We start from the raw sequence: 18,661 nt of genomic DNA on the forward strand, positions 1-18,661 counted from the left end.
TCCTCAAGCATGTATCTGTGACTAGATTTAGCTAAGAGGTGAGCCTGGAGGTATGATTTTTCATTTACCCCTTTCACTCTTGGAGGAAACCTATAAATCTCTCATCCAGGTTAAAATAATCAAGGAAAGGATTAGTGATTCAGGAAGATCATTTTTTCTCAATGAATCCTTTCAATATTCAAATCATCTTTGGTCTTGATTTTGGTAGCATTCAGCCCCATGTAGTTCAGACCCTGGCTACTTTAAAGGCCACTTTTCTTTTAGTCCCCACATCAGTTGGAATGAGATGATCCAGAACATTAGTATTAGGGTACTTGTTGAGAACTTACTTTGTGCCAAGCGTACTACTAACCGCCGGAATAGATACAAGATAATCAGATGGGAAACAGTCCCTGTCCCACATGGAGCTCATACTCTAAGTAGGAGTGAGTGGGATTCAATCCCCGTTTTACAGATGAGGGAACTGAGGTGCGGAGAAGTGAAGCTACTTGCCCAAGGTCACACAACAGATAAATGCTGGAGCCGGGATTAGAACCCAGGTCCTCTAACTCGTAAGTCCATGCTCTTTCCATTAGGCCATGTTGCTTCTGTGGAGTCATTCATGTGAAAAGTGCAAAGATTGTAGAAATCAAATACATTTTAAGGAAGATGAAATGATTTTCTGAATCTCTGAGAGCCCATCAGCACTAAGTCCTGAGAGTGCACTAATTTTAACCAGTCAACAGATGTGATCCACCATTTTGTCAACAGATTTGCATTTTGATATGGAGTCCAGGGGAACGGGACCAAAAAATACTTGAAACATGGAAAAAACGGATTCTGTTCTCAAACAGTTTTAATTACTGTCCTCATGAAGTACATATTATCAGAACAGTTGTCTCAGAATTTTTTTAGAAACCACCAGGTCTTTCGAGTTTTGTCCACTTTAAACCTTTTAGACGAGTCTTAGATTCCATTGTTCCATTTATCTCCTTTTTCCTGTTTATTAAAGTTTTATGTTATTTTAAAGGAGTAATGCAAACCTTAGGGAAGGGAAACTAGAGAAATACAGTCTCAAGATAAGGAACTGCCTTCCATTGACCAAGCTCGGTTACAAATATGGTTGAAGTGGCTTTTGTAACAAACAATGTCCTCTACCTTCAAGATTTATTAGTAATTATTCCAGTTTTGGCACATTCCCCTTCAATTGAGTACAAGGTTTTTTTTACATACTGTTAGGTAAGAAATCTCCTCCGTGGTTATCTGCAGGTTTGAAGGACTTTGAAAGTTGGGAGGAGTTTATTTTTTATAGGATTGAAAGGTATGGACGAAGCATAAACTGGCTAGCATATCCTATTGCTGGATAGGGATCAGTGCTGGACTTGCTGAGAAATTCCAAAGAATGGGAGCAAATTAAAAGGGAGGGAGGAACTGCCATTTTCTTACGAAAATATTATTTTCTCTACAGCGGAAAGGAAGCCTCCTTTGTTTAATATGAATGCAATGAGTGCCTTATACCACATAGCGCAGAATGAATCCCCTACACTACAGTCTAATGAATGGTAAGTAACGCTGAGTGGCATGATGCTGAAAATTGCTGTAAATGAAAAATATTTGGTCTTGTTGGGTTCTCCAAATGACTTGTGCCTGGCAAGGAATTTTTAAAGCGATATTGAAATATGTGCACTTTGCTTGATTCAAGGATACTTTTTTTTAAAAAAAAAGAAAGCTCTTCATAGTGTGTCAGACTAGAAACAAAGCCTAACAGTTTTCTGAATGACACAAGGTATTTTTTCTTTTCTCTGGTGATCATAATTAAACATTAAAACTCAGTTTGCAGAGACTTTTTTTGAAGACTAATTGTAATTAGCAATGGTAGCAGTAATAGTAATGGTATTTATTGAGCATTTAGTGACTTCAACACATGGTACTAAGTGTTTGGGAAAGGACCACAGAAGCCAAACCCCCATTCCTTTCCCACAGAAAAAGACTGCACTGTAAGGGTGTTTTTATTATTATTATTTTTTAGTGGTATTTGTTAAGAGCTTACTATGTGCCAGGCGCTGTGCTAAGGGTTACAGGTTAATCAGGTGGACATAGTCTGTGTCTCACATGGGACTCAGTCGTAGTCCCCATTTTACAGATGAGGTCACTGAGGCACATAGAAGTTAAAGGTGAACAAAAAGGACAAAATTGACCAAAAGCAGATTCCTTAAATTAGCATAGTTTTTTTTAATCCATTTGAATTATGAACTAGGGAACAAATCATTCTAACTGTAATCCTGACATTTGGGTTTTTACAGATTGCCGTGCCCTTCATTTTCCCAGAGCCTCCTAGAGCAGATCTAATTTGGTTCACCCATGTTTAGAAATCCATGGAGAAGAACAGATTGACTATCGTAGAAAGCAGTGATTCCATTAATGGGAGAAACTTTTAACGGAAAACCTCAAATATATTTTTATTGGAGAGTGAAGAAAAACTTAAAAACGTTCAGTATTACTTCGGTCTTGTATTACTATTATTTTGGATATACCATGGGTCAGAGCATATTCTTGGAACATTTCAGATGTGTTCCTGTTTTTTGATTTGGGACCTCCCTGAACCCAAATACAGGGGGGAGAAGAGGTCATAAGCCTTCCCTCTGGCTTCTTTGTGGGAAGGTTTCTTTGCCCACTTGACTGTAAACTCCTTGAAGGCGGGGCTTGTATCTGCCAATTATATCCATAATTTATTTATATTAAGGGCTGTCTCCCCTGCTAAACTGTAAAATTCTTGTGGGCAGAGAACGTATCTACCAACTTTGTTATATTGTACTCTCCCAACTGCTTAGTACATTGCTTTGCAGTAGGCACCCAATAAATATCTGATTGATTTAACTCACTTGTATTGCATTCTCCCAAGTGCTTATTACAATACTCTCCACAGAGTAAGCACCCAATAAATTCCATTGATTGATTGACTGCTCAACCTCAGGAAAGAAGTTTTGTGAATTTGCTGTGAACTGTGAAATTTAGGAGAGAGTGGAGAAAGGTGGGAAACAGGGAAAAACGGAAAAGTGGGGGAGAGAGCTTCCTTGCACTGGATCGATATAGAATCAGTGCTTGTGACAGTGCTCCTCTGTTGCTCATGAACATCATAGTTCTTAACAAGTTCCCAAAACTTCTTTCCTGGGTTTGGACAAATCAATCAGTGGTGGTATTTATTGAGCACTTACTGTGTGCACAGCACTGTACTAAGCATTTGGGAGAGCGCATTTGAATTGTTAGGCACGATCCCTGCCCTCAAGTAACTTAGAATGGAGTGTGGGAAATGGTCTTCAAATAAATTGCCAGGTAAGGTATGCAACTGACTGTAAAGGTGGAAGGTAGTTGGGGAAAAAGATGTGAGGAAAAGAAAGGAAAAAAAAATTAGAGGATGATTATTCAAAATTATAATGCAAAAGAAAACAAACTCATGAGTGATGATAAACAACTGAAGGAGGAATAGCTTACTGCATAGGATGGCATTCTTAGAACAAGCAGTGGCTGTCATGAATTCATAGTAGTCAATTCCACCGTAACGCATCTTTTCATGATGCGCTTTGAATAGAACATGGTAGCAGAATTAGGAAACGTTCTTCTGATTACTCACATCAGAAGAAATAGTAGTATGGTGCAGTCACAGGGCAAGTCCAAAAACACACGTTTTCCTCACCACAGGGTTTGTCAAGAATGCAGTCATCTCATTCTAGAGATCTGACTATTTTGCGTTAGGTGCTGGGATCATTTGAGGTTAATTATGGTGGCTGCTTTTATGAAATATGTGTGCGGCAGGTTCATGCTGTATATTTGTCCACGTTTTAATGCCTCAGTTTGGGGATTATATCACAGTGAATAGCATTTTCAGCTCACACTTTTCTCTTGCAATAGGTCTGATTATTTTCGCAACTTCGTAGATTCTTGCCTCCAGAAAATTCCTCAAGATCGGCCAACATCTGAGGAACTTCTAAAGGTCAGTTTTCTTTCTTTTTTCAGAGATATGTTTTGTAAAATATCCCATATTTTTATTATCTCCCAGTTCTCTAGATAGGGGGTAAAAAGAAGCTAGAATGATTATCACTAATACGCCTCTTGAGAATTATCCGACTATTTGGCTCAGTCTTTCGTACATTCCTAGCCTTACCACCCACCATTTTTCTCCAGCTGATTAGTCGATCAGATTATCTTTGGTAGTTCTTAACCTCAATACCCAAAATGCTATACTTGCTGGCCATCAACTGTGTTTTCTGTCATCCATCTGACTACTTTTGGGTTGATGTCATTCATTTTGATTTAATGAAAGATCTTCCTTTATTTTTTGTTCTTATATTTTGAAATTTAATGATAATAATAGTGGTATTTGTTAAATGCCTACTATGTGCCAATTATTGCACTGAGCACTGGGCTAAATAGAAGCTAATCAGATTTTTGTAGGAGGGAAAGCAGGTATTGAATCCCAGTTTTTTTACAGATGGGGAAACTGAGGCACCGAGAAGTTAAGTAACTCACCCAAGGTCACACAGCAGGCAAGAAGCCGAGCCTAGGATTCAAAACCAGGTCGTCTGATTCCTAGGCCCATGCTTTTTCCAATAAGCCATGCTGCTGAGTGCTCCTTCATAGATAGTAAGATATTGATATTGATTAACTGGACTATGATAGAGAGGAAAGGGAAAAAACTAGAGTAATTTTTGACTTATTGATACAGAAAACTCTTACATACCCGAAGTGATGGGGCCAGATTTATTTTAATGACCTCTGAAAGTTTCTGGATAAGCAAGAGGCCAAGGGTACTGAAGTCTCAAGTCTCATTTCCCTCTTTTGGGTTGGAAACAGGACTTAGGTATCCTCTTCTCTTCTTGCAGTGTTGGATTTCAGGTGTGAGGCCGAAAGGAAGACCCTACCCCTCGAAGTCTTGAGCAGCAGGGATGCAGGAGAGCCCTTGAGCCTGTTCCAGTCAGGAATAGGAGACCGTTCTTAGTTCAGGAGTCTGGGCTCATGGAGGGGCCAACTTTCATTTCCAGCCTGAGATATGGAACCCAGACAAATCCCCCAGGTTGGAAATAGGATCTAGGGGTCCCTTCTTTTCCCTAATGCCCTAGATTTGGAGTGGGCATGAGCTAAATATAATTCATTCCCGGCGTACAGTCTGATTTGGGCCGAGTTATCCAGGACTGCAGGGAGGAAGGGGTTGCCTGTGTTCTGTTTCATCCCAAGGAGCAATCTATGGGACCCCATAGACTCTACTCTAGCCTAACAACTGAGTCCCTACCTCCTTTTCCCTGCAAACCCAGACTGTCAAGAGGCAGGTTATTTTTAGCCAGTCTCCCTTCAGAATTCGGGCTGTAAGGAAGCAAAAGGAGGTTGCCTGGCTGCATCAAGTAAACTCTTGCATATCTGAAGAAAATTAGTGTATTTGATATTCAGATGTATGGGCATTTATTATCCTGCAGGATTTTTAATGTAGTAGTAAAAGTTTATTCTTCTCCTTTGACAATTTTACCTACATTTCTTAGCCTTAGGAGGGAAAAATATAAATTTAATCAACAAAATAAGGTGGCTTTAAGGCCCCTTTCCAGCCTGGAGAAGAATTTGAACAATCAATTTTGGGCTTGGCTTTCTTGTAAATGGCAAAGCCATCATGTCTCATGTTTTACTTTAGTTCTGATGAATTATGTATTAATGTTATACGATACTGTAATATTGAAACTGGAAGTCAAGATCAGTTTGAGCGGCAGTTCCTCCGAGCCATCAATTTCAGAGGCCACCAAACGTGGTGGACCCTGAAACTGGTTCTTAATGACGGCGTGTTGGTACATAATTATCTAGTGCTCACCTTGTTGCCAAATTTGGTTTGTGACCCCCATGCGGATGGCGACCTAGAGAATGAGTGACCAGTACCTCCCATAGTTTGGCCTTTTAAACTGCCACCCCCTCAGGCTAGGCCTGGGGTGTTGGGACACCTGACCCCCTGGCTGGAGAGGTCTGGGGAGGGGAATGCTGAAGGTGCAGTTCACCTGCTCCTTGCCTCTGCCAATGAATAAACACCATCTTGAATTCACCTAACTTCTTCCGAAGAACTTTGACATTTACACTCACAAGAGGGATAATTGTCTCCATTTTGCAGACAAGAGAACCAGTAGCATCACCAGGTGGGAAGAGAACAGGCCTAGGAGTCAGAGGACTTGGGTTCTAATCTTGACTCTACTCCTGGCCTATTGTGTGACCATGGGCAAGACACTTAATTTCTCTGTGCCACTTCATTTCTCTGTGCCTGTTTCCTCACCTGTTGAATGGGGATTCAGTACCTGTTCTCCCTCCCATTTTGACTGTGAGCCCCATGTGGGACAGGATCTGTGTCTGACCTGATTATCTTGTATCTACTCCAGCGCTTAGTACAGTGTGTGGCACAGAATAAGTGTTTAATAAAATACTATTACTACCTGCAGTGACAAGTAGCTTTGTGAAATGAAAGTGTATCTGGGATTACCGGGATGCTCATCCTTATCCTATTGGTATACCAGCCTTCTGATTGGACATGGTGTGATGGTCATCTGTGAATGTATCTGAATCTCCTAAAGGATTGTAGGCCTATTCTTCTCCATATTCATTAGCGTTTTCATTCAAGAAGTAAACATAATTATCCATCCAAAGACTTAAATAGTGTATTTATACACTACCATATTTTCAGTGGTGCATGACAATTTGAAAATGAAACTCTTCTATTATGGAGAATATATACACTCTCCTTTTGGGGGAGGGGAGAGACAGACAGTTGAGTAGGTTTTGAGAGACAGTAATATATGGAAAGATTTTCATAATTTCATTATGGCCTGTTTGTGTTCCTTCTTGATTTATTTCTATAACACCCACTAAATCCAGGATTTGAAAATGTCCAGTGAAACCGTATGCCATGTTTACCATAGCAGTTAAACAAGGAGCAGTGGGGCTAGCAGTCAGATTAACCTGCATTCTAGTCCCAGTTTTGCCATTTGCCTGCTGTGTATTGCTTAACTTCTCTGTGCCGTAGTTGCCAAATCTGTTAAATGGGGATTCAGTATCTGCTCTCCCTCCTACTTAGACTGTGAGTTCCTTGTAGGACAGGGTTTGTGCCCTACCGGATTATCTTGTATCTACCCCAGCACTTCGTATAGTGCTTGGCATAGAGTAAGCACCTAACAAATAAACAATTATCATAAGTAAGGAGCAAACCAAGGAGACACAGGGTCTATATGGATATATACATCAGCGTTTCTCAGATAGGCATATGCAGCCTAACCTGAGGGGGTGAGGAAGGAGGGAAAAAAAGCCTCATAAATTCCAAGACTCATCGAATCTCTCTTGAAAATGAGTGGTATTGTGAGTGAGATGTTCTAGCCTCTTGGGCCTTAAAGAAATTTTGGCACCCCTCTTCCTACCTAGCACCCCTCCAGCATGTGGCCACAACTAGAACGGACTACCAAGTGTGAAAACATTGTTATGCCCATCCTGTCTGCTTAACAGAGAAGGGATCAAATGTGCTAAGGCCTCAATTTTCCTTGATATTCAAAAAATACATTTCCATCATGGAAATAATAAAAATAATAGCATTTGTTAAGTGCTAATTGGACACGGAGCACTGTACCCAGCCCTGGGAGAGAATACACAAGTGGGAATTAGATGTAGTCCTTTTCTCTCAGGGGGCTCAAAGGCTAAAAGTATAGACACCAAGCTTTCATTTGGAGCATGGGGTTAATCTTGGGAGTGACTTCAAGGAGGCCACACCCCTCATTCTGGACTCCTTTGGACTTGAGTGTGAGGCACAAAAAAACTGGATTCCAGGGTCAGGCTGGTTAGACAGAACCTGCTGGGAATTCCAAAACTAGGGGTTGTCCTAGTTCTGGCCCTGTAGCCTGGTGAGTGCAAGTGGAGGCCAAGGCCAGCCCCAGGGTCTTCCGCTCTCTTAAGGCTCCCTGGCTGGACACTGAAGAGAGGAAACTGCAGCGCAGTCCCAAAGTCTGGCATGGAGAAGATGAGCCTCCCACACTAACCCCCCAAAGCCCACTGGGCTCCAGGCCCAGGTTGAGGAGGAGCAAAGCCTCTGTCTACTCCCTCCAAGCACACTAGCTATGGCTACCTGCCCTGCCAGGAAGCCGTGTGGGGAAGCGAAGGCGTCTCTCTATCTGTCTAAATTTCAAGGGCCGACACTCCCCTTTCCCTCTGTCTACTGGCCCATCTATCACTAGCCAGCCAAATGCCTGCCATCTCTATTCAGATTAGGGCAGGGTTCACTCAGAGGTGGCAGTGCCAGTCACCGTATCGCCAGTACTGCTTTTTGAGACACCTTTCTTGAGGTCTGGTTCTTTTTAGTGGTTTCACTAAACACATCAACGTATTTTATCGTAGTTGTACAACAAAAACCGATTTGCTTTTGACAGTGCATCATGTGGTTATAGTGATATCCTCGCAGTAAGGTGGGATTTGTGGAAAGGCTGTATAGGGCCTGCCTGCCACAATAACTGTTGTGCTTTGAATGAGAGTTCCTTCAGCCTTACCATGAGGCGCACGTTCCCTATGAGAGTTATTAGGACCACACTGCCAAAATTACATCACGGTTTCTTTAAAATAGGAAACGGACTGTAAGCTCATTATGGACTGGAGGTGTGTCTACCAACTCTCATATTGTTATATCGTACTCTCCCTAGTGCTTGGTAACAGTGCTCTGCACACAGTCAGTTCTAAATAAATGCAGTTGGTTATTTGATTGAAACATTATTTTCTTTCTTCCTGTAGCACATGTTTGTTCTCCGGGAGCGTCCTGAAACAGTGTTAATAGATCTCATTCAGAGAACAAAGGATGCAGTAAGAGAACTAGACAATCTACAGTATCGCAAAATGAAGAAACTCCTTTTCCAAGAGGCACACAATGGACCTGCAGTGGAAGCACAGGAAGAGGAAGAGGTGAAAAGAACTATGAAATGTTCTTGTTCTTGGGGTATCTTCCTGCTGAGGGTGACTTGCTCTTTAATCCTGGCGAATTAACTGTGCCTCCCTGTCCAGAACTGTGCAGTTGTAAGCAGCAGTCACAAAAGTGTCATTAAAACAGAAACCAGATAATCTTCCTTGGATGGGCCAAATATGCCCCCTCTGGCATTCTTGGACTGTTCTGGAAAAGTTGCCCAAGACTTGCAACCTGCCTGAGGCATTGGTGGACCAGCTTTTCTCCTGACATTTATCAAATATTTTGGGTTCCTACAGTGGAGTCAAGATCTTCATCTTCAATTTAAAATTGAGTTTCATGGCCTGCCCCATTTTGCTCCCCAAGTTTTTTTTTTTTTTGGTAGTTACTTTCCTCCTCTTTAGCAAGCTAGTGAAATTGTTCCAAAGTGGCGCCCATGTTAAACCAGTTTTGTCTGGTTTTGAATATGTCTTTTTAAGCATAAAAATGTCTAAAGTGAGTGGCTGCACTTAGAATTCAGGAGCCCAGGCCTCTTGCCTTACACATAATTTGGGCATTAGTGTTTGTGAGAAGATTTGCTCAGAACTATTAAGAATATGTGATATATTTAAAAGAGTTGGCAGGTTTAACAGATTCTAGTTCAGTTAAATCCATATCATTGGCAAAGTGCTGGCCCAAGGCAAGAAAACTTTTGTCTGACACGCTGAGGTGCAGACCAGTGATTTTGACTTCAGAGTATTTTGGGGGCATTGTTTGTTCTACCCAATTTTTACAGAACCAGGTCTGGCTTCAGGTGGCAAGTGAGGCTGCCACTTCAGGGGATCCCATTGAGAGGAGGCTGCCATTGAAAATTAGAAATCAACCAGCTTCCCTCCACCTGAGTAGAAAGCAACCTCTGAGTTATCAAGGGTGTGGGAAGAGAGCTCGATGGCTTGCGAAGAAAGGAGGGGGCGACAGGGGTTCCCTTGGAGAAACAATTGCTCTAGGTTCAGGCGGACTTCCGAATGACATCATGATGTTGTGTCGTTTACCCGGAATAACGCAGGGAGAATGGAACATAATGGCATCCTAGGGAACAGGAAGAGCCAGCCACTTTTTCTCCACCTCAGGGCAGGAAACTGTCTGAAGCCAGCCCTGCACATAACTAGGCCATAAACAGCGCTACTGGGATATGGGAGTCCAGGTACAAGTGGACTTTGAAACAGTAATCAAACACAGTCTGTTTTTCCTCTGAAGTTTAATTCAAAAACTTGTTGCTCCATTATTATTGATCATTGCGCTCCACAAGAGGCATTTGTAGATTGTTTTAATAACGCTGGAAATCCTACTCTGGAGATCTTATTTTTGGAAAATGTGTTAATAAGGGGGCAGTCCTCACAGTACTGCTTTGGAAAGAATGGGAATATCTCTCTTGCCAGGGAAGAGTAACCATTGGAAGCAATATTCTGGAAGGAAAGGAGTTAGGGACTAGCATTTTGGGGGAAGAGGGGGGTATTGGTAAAAGAAGCAAGGATACGGGATATTGGGAAATGAAAGAGGAACAGAAGAGGAGAGGAAACATGAACTATACAAAATCTGGAGGGGTGGAAATTGTTAGGCATTAGTAAGTTCATATATAAAAGCAATGCTGAGGTTCTTTTGAAAGTTCTCTAATGGGCATTCTGTATGGGGCGAAATGTAAAAAATTATATTTCAACATTTATCCCTTTTAGGAACAAGATCATGGTGTTGGCCGGACAGGAACCGTGAATAGTGTTGGAAGTAATCAGTCCATTCCAAGTATGTCTATCAGTGCCAGTAGCCAAAGCAGTAGTGTGAACAGTCTTCCAGATGCCTCAGATGACAAGAGTGAGCTAGACATGATGGAAGGGGACCACACGGTGATGTCTAACAGCTCTGTCATCCATTTAAAACCGGTGAGTGTTTGGGTTTCACCAAAACTTATGGCTAGAGAGCCAGGGACGAGTTCGAGTTAGTGATGGCCTTCATACTAGGTTAAAAAAAAAAAGTGTGTGCACCTTTGGGTCTGTCTCTCCAAATTTGGAAATGTGGGGACTAACTGGCCATTCTGGCATCTGCCTTTGAAAAGAAGCAGCATGGCTTAGTGGAAAAAGCACGGACTTGGGAGTCAGAGGTCATGGGTTTTAATCCTGGCTCTGCCACTTGTCAGCTGTGTGGCTTTGGGCAAGTCACTCAACTTCTCTTTGCCTCAGTTACCTCATCTGTAAAATGGGGATTAAGACTGTGAGTCCCACCTAGGACAACTTGATAACCTTGTAACTCCCCCAGCACTTAGTACAGTGCCTGGCACACAGTAAGCGCTTAAAAAATAACATTAAGAAAAACCCCACCCTGTGTACTGTGGCTAAAGCTGGCTTGGATGAGGTGAGCTTCTCTTTTCATTCATTCAATCATATTTATTGAGCGCGTACTGTGTGCAGAGCACTGTACTAAGCACTTGGGAAGTACAAGTTGGCAACATATAGAGATGGTCCCTACCCAAAAGCAGGCTCACAGTCTAGAAGGGGGAGACAGACAACAAAACAAAACATATTAACAAAATAAAATAAATAGAATAAATATGTACAAGTAAAATAAATAAATAGAGTAATAAATATGAATGTACACATATACAGGTGCTGTGGGGAAGGGAAGGAGGTAAGGCAGGGGGAAGGGGAGGGGGATGAGGGGGAGAGGAAGAAAGGGGCTCAGTCTGGGAAGGCCTCCTGGAGGAGGTGAGCTCTCAGTAGGGCTTTGAAGGAAGGAAGAGAGCTAGCTTGGCGGATATGCGGAGGGAGGGCATTCCAGGCCAGAGGGAGGACGTGGGCCGGGGATCGACGGCGGGACAGGTGAGAACGAGGCACAGTGAGGAGGTTAGCGGCAGAGGAGCGGAGGGTGTGGGCTGGGCTGGAGAAGGAGAGAAGGGAGGTGAGGTAGGAGGGGACGAGGTGATGGACAGCCTTGAAGCCCAGGGTGAGGAGTGTTTGCCTGATGCGTAGGTTGATTGGTAGCCACTGGAGATTTTTGAGGAGGGGAGTAACATGCCCAGAGCATTTCTGCACAAAGACGATCCAGGCAGCAGCATGAAGTGTAGATTGAAGTGGGGAGAGACAGGAGGATGGGAGATCAGAGAGGAGGCTGATGCAGTAATCCAGTCGGGATAGGATGAAAGATTGAACGAGCAGCGTAGTGGTTTGGATGGAGAGGAAAGAGCGGATCTTGGCGATGTTGCGGAGGTGAGACCGGCAGGTTTTGGTGACCGATTGGATGTGAGGGGTGAACGAGAGAGCAGAGTCGAGGATGACACCAAGTTTGCGGGCTTGGGAGACGGGAAGGATGGTAGTGCCATCAACAGTGATGGGAAAGTCGGAGATGGCAGGGTTTAGGAGGGAAGATAAGGAGTTCAGTCTTGGACATGTTGAGTTTTAGATGGCGGGCAGACATCCAGATGGAGATGTCCTGAAGGCAGGAGGAGATACAAGCCTGGACGGGGGGAGAGAGAGCAGGGGCAGAGATGTAGATTTGGGTGTTGTCAGCATAGAGATTATAGTTGAAGCCATGGGAGCGAATGAGGTCACCAAGGGAGTGAGTGTAGATCGAGAACAGAAGGGGACCAAGAACTGAACCTTGAGGAACCCCTACAGTAAGGGGATGGGAGGGGGAGGAGGAGCCTGCAAAAGAGACTGAGAATGAACGACTGGAGAGATAAGAGGAGAACCAGGAGAGGACGGAGTCTGTGAAGCCAAGGTTGGATAGCGTGTGAGGAGAAGGGGGTGGTCCACAGTCTCGAAGGCAGCTGAGAGGTCGAGGAGGATTAGGATAAAGTAAAAGCCGTTGGATTTGGCAAGCAGGAGGTCATTGATGACCTTTGAGAGGGCAGTTTCCGTGGAATGTAGGGGACGAAAGTGGAGGGGGGTTGAGGAGAGAGTTGGCGTTGAGGAATTCGAGGCAGGCGTGTAGACGACTCGTTCAAGAATAGTGACTCTTTTGCTACTTGGCGTTGTATCATCAGGTGTTGTTGGACCTGTGGCAATGAAACAAACTACTCCCAAAGCCAGTTATCTCTCACTTAAACTGTGTGTTCAGGTAATGAACCACAGGGAAATAGATATTTTCTGAGCTTGGCATTCCTCTAACCACCTCTTCAACTCATCTTGAAAGACTGATTAAAATAAGGACATAACAAAAAACCCTTTAAGCTGTGTTCTCAACAGGGGTCGTGGTAGGAATGGTGAAGCAATTACATTTCTGCCAGCGATGAGAGCAGCTACAGGTTTTATTATCAGTTATAGAATAATCAGATGCCTTCCTCACACATTTGGTTAACATAACGGCATGTTTAATCACCATGTACCTCATGATGACTCACAAATTTAAAATATGAAGAATAGACCATGATTGAGTATTGCTGTGACTAGTGACCTTTCTCTTATGGGATCTTGAAAAGTATCCTAATTTGGGGGAATATGTTAAAAATTGCGTATTCTCCTTTTTCGTTTGATCATCTCCATATCCTGCATTTAATGTTTCACATTATGAGGAAATGTGAAATGTCAGTTTTAGTGTTACCAATGAAATGTTACGATGCTTCAATTCTCAATTGTGTTTTTATGTTCCAGTCATAAGTGTGTGCCCCCGTTGACTTGAGTTGCCCATCAGGTTGCAATTTTGGGTCTCTGGATTTCTTAAAATCTCCTTTTATCATTGAAAATCATTTGAAAGCCAGGTTAATTCAGTCCTTACATCATAAGCTCCTGGAGACCAAGAACTGTACCTTTGTGTTCTAATGTATGTTCCCAAGCATGAAATGCTATGCACTCAGTACTGCTGTTGCTGGGGTACTGAGATTATTTATCAAATGTGATGTTGCTGTTATTCCTATTTGTCAGGAGGAAGAAAATTACAGAGAAGAGGCAGATCCTAGAACAAGAGCATCAGAACCACAATCTCCTCCCCAAGTGTCCCGCCACAAGTCCCATTATCGCAATCGAGAACACTTTGCTACAATTCGCACAGCATCACTGGTATGTATTTTTCTTGCTCCTTTCAGGTTTAAACTCTAGATTTGTAAGCTTGTTGTGGACAGGGAACGTGTCTGCCAACTCTCTTGTACCGTACTCTCCCAAGTGCTTAGTAAAGTGTTACTAAATACCATTGATTGATTGATCACCCCAGTTTGGTTGGGGGAAAAACAAGCCATTACAGCAGTTTTCAGTCTTCCTAGAACTGAGTTCTCTACTTTCCACTGACCCTTAGCAATGGCTTGCAAGGCACTCATTCTCTGTTTTTGTTTACTGACTGTTCCACATGGATAAAACAGCATTCCATCTATTTCCTTATGAGTTCCTCTATGGGAAAGAGTCCTAGGGTTTGGTAAAGATGTTGAGGAGATACTGCGTCCAGGCAGAGTTGCAACTCACTCTGTGCAGCCAGTGATACCATTGCAACTGCTGATGCTTCACAACACTCCTAAGTGCTTTTGGTCTAAGCCCCGTAGTTAAACTATTGTATTCCCTTAGTAAGAAAGGATGATGATAGCTTGCTTCAGGTTACATTAGAGAGATCAGACAATTTTAGGGTTATTCCTACAAAGGTTTGCTTTATCCTCTGTCTCAGTTCTCCAGCCCACGGTCTATGAATTCTATTGATTCAGGATATTTCCTGGAAGAAGGCTAAAAAGCACTGATGTGAATAATCTCATTTTATTATTAATCTGTGAGATTTAAAACTAATCAATAAGTGGTGCTTATTGTACTGTACTAAGCGCCTGGGAGAGTATAATCCAACAGAGTTTGTTGGCACGTGCCCTGCTCATAAGGAGCTAACTGTCAGGGGCATAACAGATTATCTTATGTTGCCCATGACAGCCTCTTTTTCATCATTTTTAAGCTCAAATTTGGTTAATCCAGTGCTTTACCATGTAATAGGAATAAACTAGACAGAGTTACTCCAGTTTTGCAAATGAGGATCATTTCACAGGATTTAAAAATATCCAATTTGCCTCCTGTCTAGATGGGTAACACTGTTGGTAAAAATAAATAAATGATATCAGACAGTCCCAGTTGGCCATTTTAAAGGGCTTAGGTGAGCCAGATCCCACATTTTGCTTTGCCACTTGGATCGGAACTCTGTTTTACTGTTGGTTTCTATTGTTAATTCACTTTCCACTTACAGTCTTGTAATTCTTTATTTTATTTTATTTTGCCATATTGCTGCAAAACTATCCTTCCCATCTTGCATGCACGGCATTTGTTTCCCTCCAGATTTACTTGATCTGGCACTTGGCTTTCAAATTTTTTTGTGATATTCTGCGCCCTGGTTCAGTTCATTTTGAGTTCTAATCCTTTTCAAAAGGAACTACCCATTATACCCTTCTTAGCGTCGCTATCAAATTTGCTGTCCATCAGGGATGTGTTTAGGATTTTTAATACCCAAGGCCCACCAAGCATATTGCATTCCCTCCTGGAACATGTGACTATCCCGACCCGTGTACTTTTCCCATTGGTCTGGGGTATTCAGTGTTGGAGGAACAGAATTTTGCCATCCTCAACCTGGGTCTAGTGGATCCTTACAAAAGTACATAATTGCTCTCTATTTTATCTTCCAAGTCTTTGAAGAAATACCTAATACTTTATTGATCCTTAAGGAATTTCGTTCAGTCTACCCAGCTTGTCCATTTCTCCTGGAATAAGATGTTCCATCCTGCTGGGTTCCATTTGGGGGTAAAATGTGAAAAAGCACACAGAGAAGTAAATTTAGCTTTGTTTATCCACACTCTCCATTATGGCGGCCTTCTAGGTTACCAGGCAAATGCAAGAGCACGAGCAAGACTCAGAACTCAGAGAGCAGATGTCAGGCTATAAACGCATGAGGCGGCAGCACCAGAAGCAGCTTATGGCACTGGAGAATAAGCTCAAAGCTGAGATGGATGAACACCGCCTCAGGTTGGACAAAGATCTTGAAACACAGCGCAACAACTTTGCTGCAGAAATGGAGAAGCTAATTAAGAAACACCAAGCAGCTATGGAGAAGGAGGTAGGTAAAACAAGGTTGAACGGGATACCGCCGCGCCTCCTCTCCCCCGCCAAGTCTCCTTCCTTTGTGCTGTTTGGTAACAGATCAAGCATAAAAAAGTGGGAGCAGCTTCCTATGAATTCTCTCCTACTATTCTTTGTCTGTACAGTTTGAGGCAATAAGCCATGCTGGAGGGTAATGTTTAATGGGGAAGAATGAAATTTTTCTTCCGTGGTTTCCTTCTGAGGCTCTGCCCAGGCCCCTCAGGGCAGGACAGCTGGAAACTGCAGGCTTATCAGCCTTGAGGGACACCTTGCCTGAGGAGAGGCTCATTTGCATGACCTGTCAATCCTTTTTGGAGCACCCCCACTCACCTGATGACAGCTGGAGCTGAGCCAGTTCCCGGAGAGGACTGGGACAAAGGGGATTTCAGCCAATTGGCTTCTAGCCACTTGGCTCACAAGCGTTATTTAAATGGAGAGTTCAATCCAAGTTGAAGAGTAGTTAGAAAACAGGGGCTTTAAGCAAGTCAACTGATATTTTTTTTCTTGCATTTTTGAATTTTCCATAGGCTAAGTTGATGGCCAATGAAGAGAAGAAGTTTCAGCAGCATATTCAGGCACAACAGAAGAAAGAACTGAACAGCTTTTTGGAGTCTCAGAAGAGAGAATACAAACTCCGTAAAGAACAGCTTAAGGAGGTACTGCATCTTTTAGGGGAGTCATTAAGGGAGAATAAGCTCTTGACTGCTTGTTGATTATATCCAACAGCATCCCACAATTTCTCTTTAACTCTTTAAGCCAGGGCAAGCGGATTTACTTGGTCTTGTGAAGCCATTTCCTCACTATGACACCAGTCCGTGGGAAGCATGTTTGAAACTGAATTTTAAATGTAGAGCAAGGTTGTACTGGTCACCACTGCCTAGTAACTGTATCTTTAACTCTGGACAAAGCTAAAGCTTCCATACATAGATTCTTACTGCAGTCATTTAACAAATAGGCATTTTGTAAGATTCCACAACAAAAGGGAACACTTCAAAGCTTCCCTCGAGTAATCAGGATTTTTTTTTCCTCTCCTAATGATACTATTCCCAAACTCTTCTGAGTTCTGGCTCAAATGCCACAAAAGCAAACGTAGTCTTCATAAATGCCGGACAACTTAATGTTTCCATTTTAAACCTCTTGTATTATAGGCCCTCAAATCATGTTGTTGTGAAAGTAAATTTATCAGTCCTATTGTAATCATGAGAAAGTTTCAGGCTAACTCAAGATATTATTGGAATGATTCATTGGAAATTTGGTCTTACAAAAATTGGATGAAATTCAGTAGGGGCAAAGTGCAAGAGGACATTTAGGGATGAAATACCACCATTAGTTCCGCTCTAATTCATTCATTCATTCATTCAATCGTATTGAGTGCTTACTGTGTGCAGAGCGCTGTACTAAGCTCTTGGGAAGTACAAGTTGGCAACATAATGCACTAGTGTTCTTAAAGAACTTCTTGTAATGGAGAAATCTCATTGCAGGACTCTCGCCTTAACAGATGCCCTACCCATGGATTCAACCATTTCAGTCAGTGGTATTTATTTAGCATTTACTGTGTGCACAGCGCTGTACTAAACACTTGGGAGAGTACACCATAATGGAGTAGGTAGACCCGATCCCTGACCAAAAAGAGCTTTCTTCCTACATCGAATCACAAAGCCACCGTGAATTGGATTATATCCAGAACTGGCTCGCATTGAGAAAAAATGTTCCGTAGTTCCTCAGTAGCATTCTATACAAATTATGTAAGGCAAACACATAAAGCATGTAGTAGTTCTCCATATTCAAAGAAGACCCTACTGGCACTGAAAGTTACTTATCACTGCATGTGCGGCTGAAAAGGCATCGAGGCTGTCACTTGCAATGTTATGTTTGATTGCAGCCCCTGGCACTGTTTTCTCTTATGCCTCCTTGTCTCTAGTTTCTTAAAAGCTTTGCTTATAAAGAGCCATTCCTCACTCCTTCCCTGATAGCTGTTTGCCACACTGGTCTATCTTCAGCAGTGGATTTTCAGCTGGGATGTAGCAGTGCATTGAGGTATTAGAAATTGAGGGTGGATTGATACCGGCTAATCACCGACCGAATGAGTCAGCAATGAAGTGTTATTATTAGAAAGCCAACACGGGCTGGAATTTATTAACCAGTGGATATGACATTTTATCTCCAGAACTTGAGAAGCAGCATGGCCTAATGGAAAGAGCCCAGTCCTGGGAGTCAGAGGACCTGTGTTCTAATCCCAGCTCTGCCATTTGCCTGCTGTGTGACCTTGGGCAAGTCGCTTCACGTCTCTGTGCTTCAGTTACCTCATCTGTGAAATGGGGTTTAAGACTGTGAGCCTCATGGGGTACATGGACTGTATCCAACCTGATTAGCTTGTATCTACCCCCAGGGCTTAGTACAGTGCCTGGCACATAGTATATGCTTAATAAAGACTATTAAAAAAAAATTAACTGTCCATAGACCCCGTGGACTCTGCTTTTGAAAGATCCTTGTTATGTATTTTGTCCAGTTTTTATCACCGGACTCCATTTTAACTGTGGAGAAACTGGAAAGGACCTAGTTTAAGATGGGGTAAAGCAAGACCTACCAGATCTGACCTAGCTTCCAAGCTAGTTGAGTCCACCCATGATGACTTCTGCCTGGCTCCAAGTATGTGCAGGTGCAGTTGCTG

The 18,661-nt window shown here is 42.7% G+C and overlaps 1 protein-coding gene across 3 annotated transcripts in view; it reads left to right on the forward strand.

The window, feature by feature from the left end:
• Positions 1-18,661, forward strand: part of TAOK1 (TAO kinase 1) — a 133,552-nt gene that overhangs the window by 96,622 nt on the left and 18,269 nt on the right. For all 3 annotated transcript variants that reach the window (XM_038759151.1, XM_038759152.1, XM_038759153.1), the window contains exons 9-15: positions 1,448-1,541; positions 3,889-3,970; positions 8,767-8,934; positions 10,645-10,848; positions 13,822-13,956; positions 15,731-15,967; positions 16,518-16,646. In XM_038759151.1, coding sequence (XP_038615079.1) covers positions 1,448-1,541; positions 3,889-3,970; positions 8,767-8,934; positions 10,645-10,848; positions 13,822-13,956; positions 15,731-15,967; positions 16,518-16,646 — 1,049 coding nt within the window. The remainder of the gene's footprint in view (positions 1-1,447; positions 1,542-3,888; positions 3,971-8,766; positions 8,935-10,644; positions 10,849-13,821; positions 13,957-15,730; positions 15,968-16,517; positions 16,647-18,661) is intronic.

The sequence above is a fragment of the Tachyglossus aculeatus genome, chromosome 17 (assembly GCF_015852505.1).
Source record: "Tachyglossus aculeatus isolate mTacAcu1 chromosome 17, mTacAcu1.pri, whole genome shotgun sequence".
In the NCBI taxonomy this organism is placed as follows: Eukaryota; Metazoa; Chordata; class Mammalia; order Monotremata; family Tachyglossidae; genus Tachyglossus; species Tachyglossus aculeatus.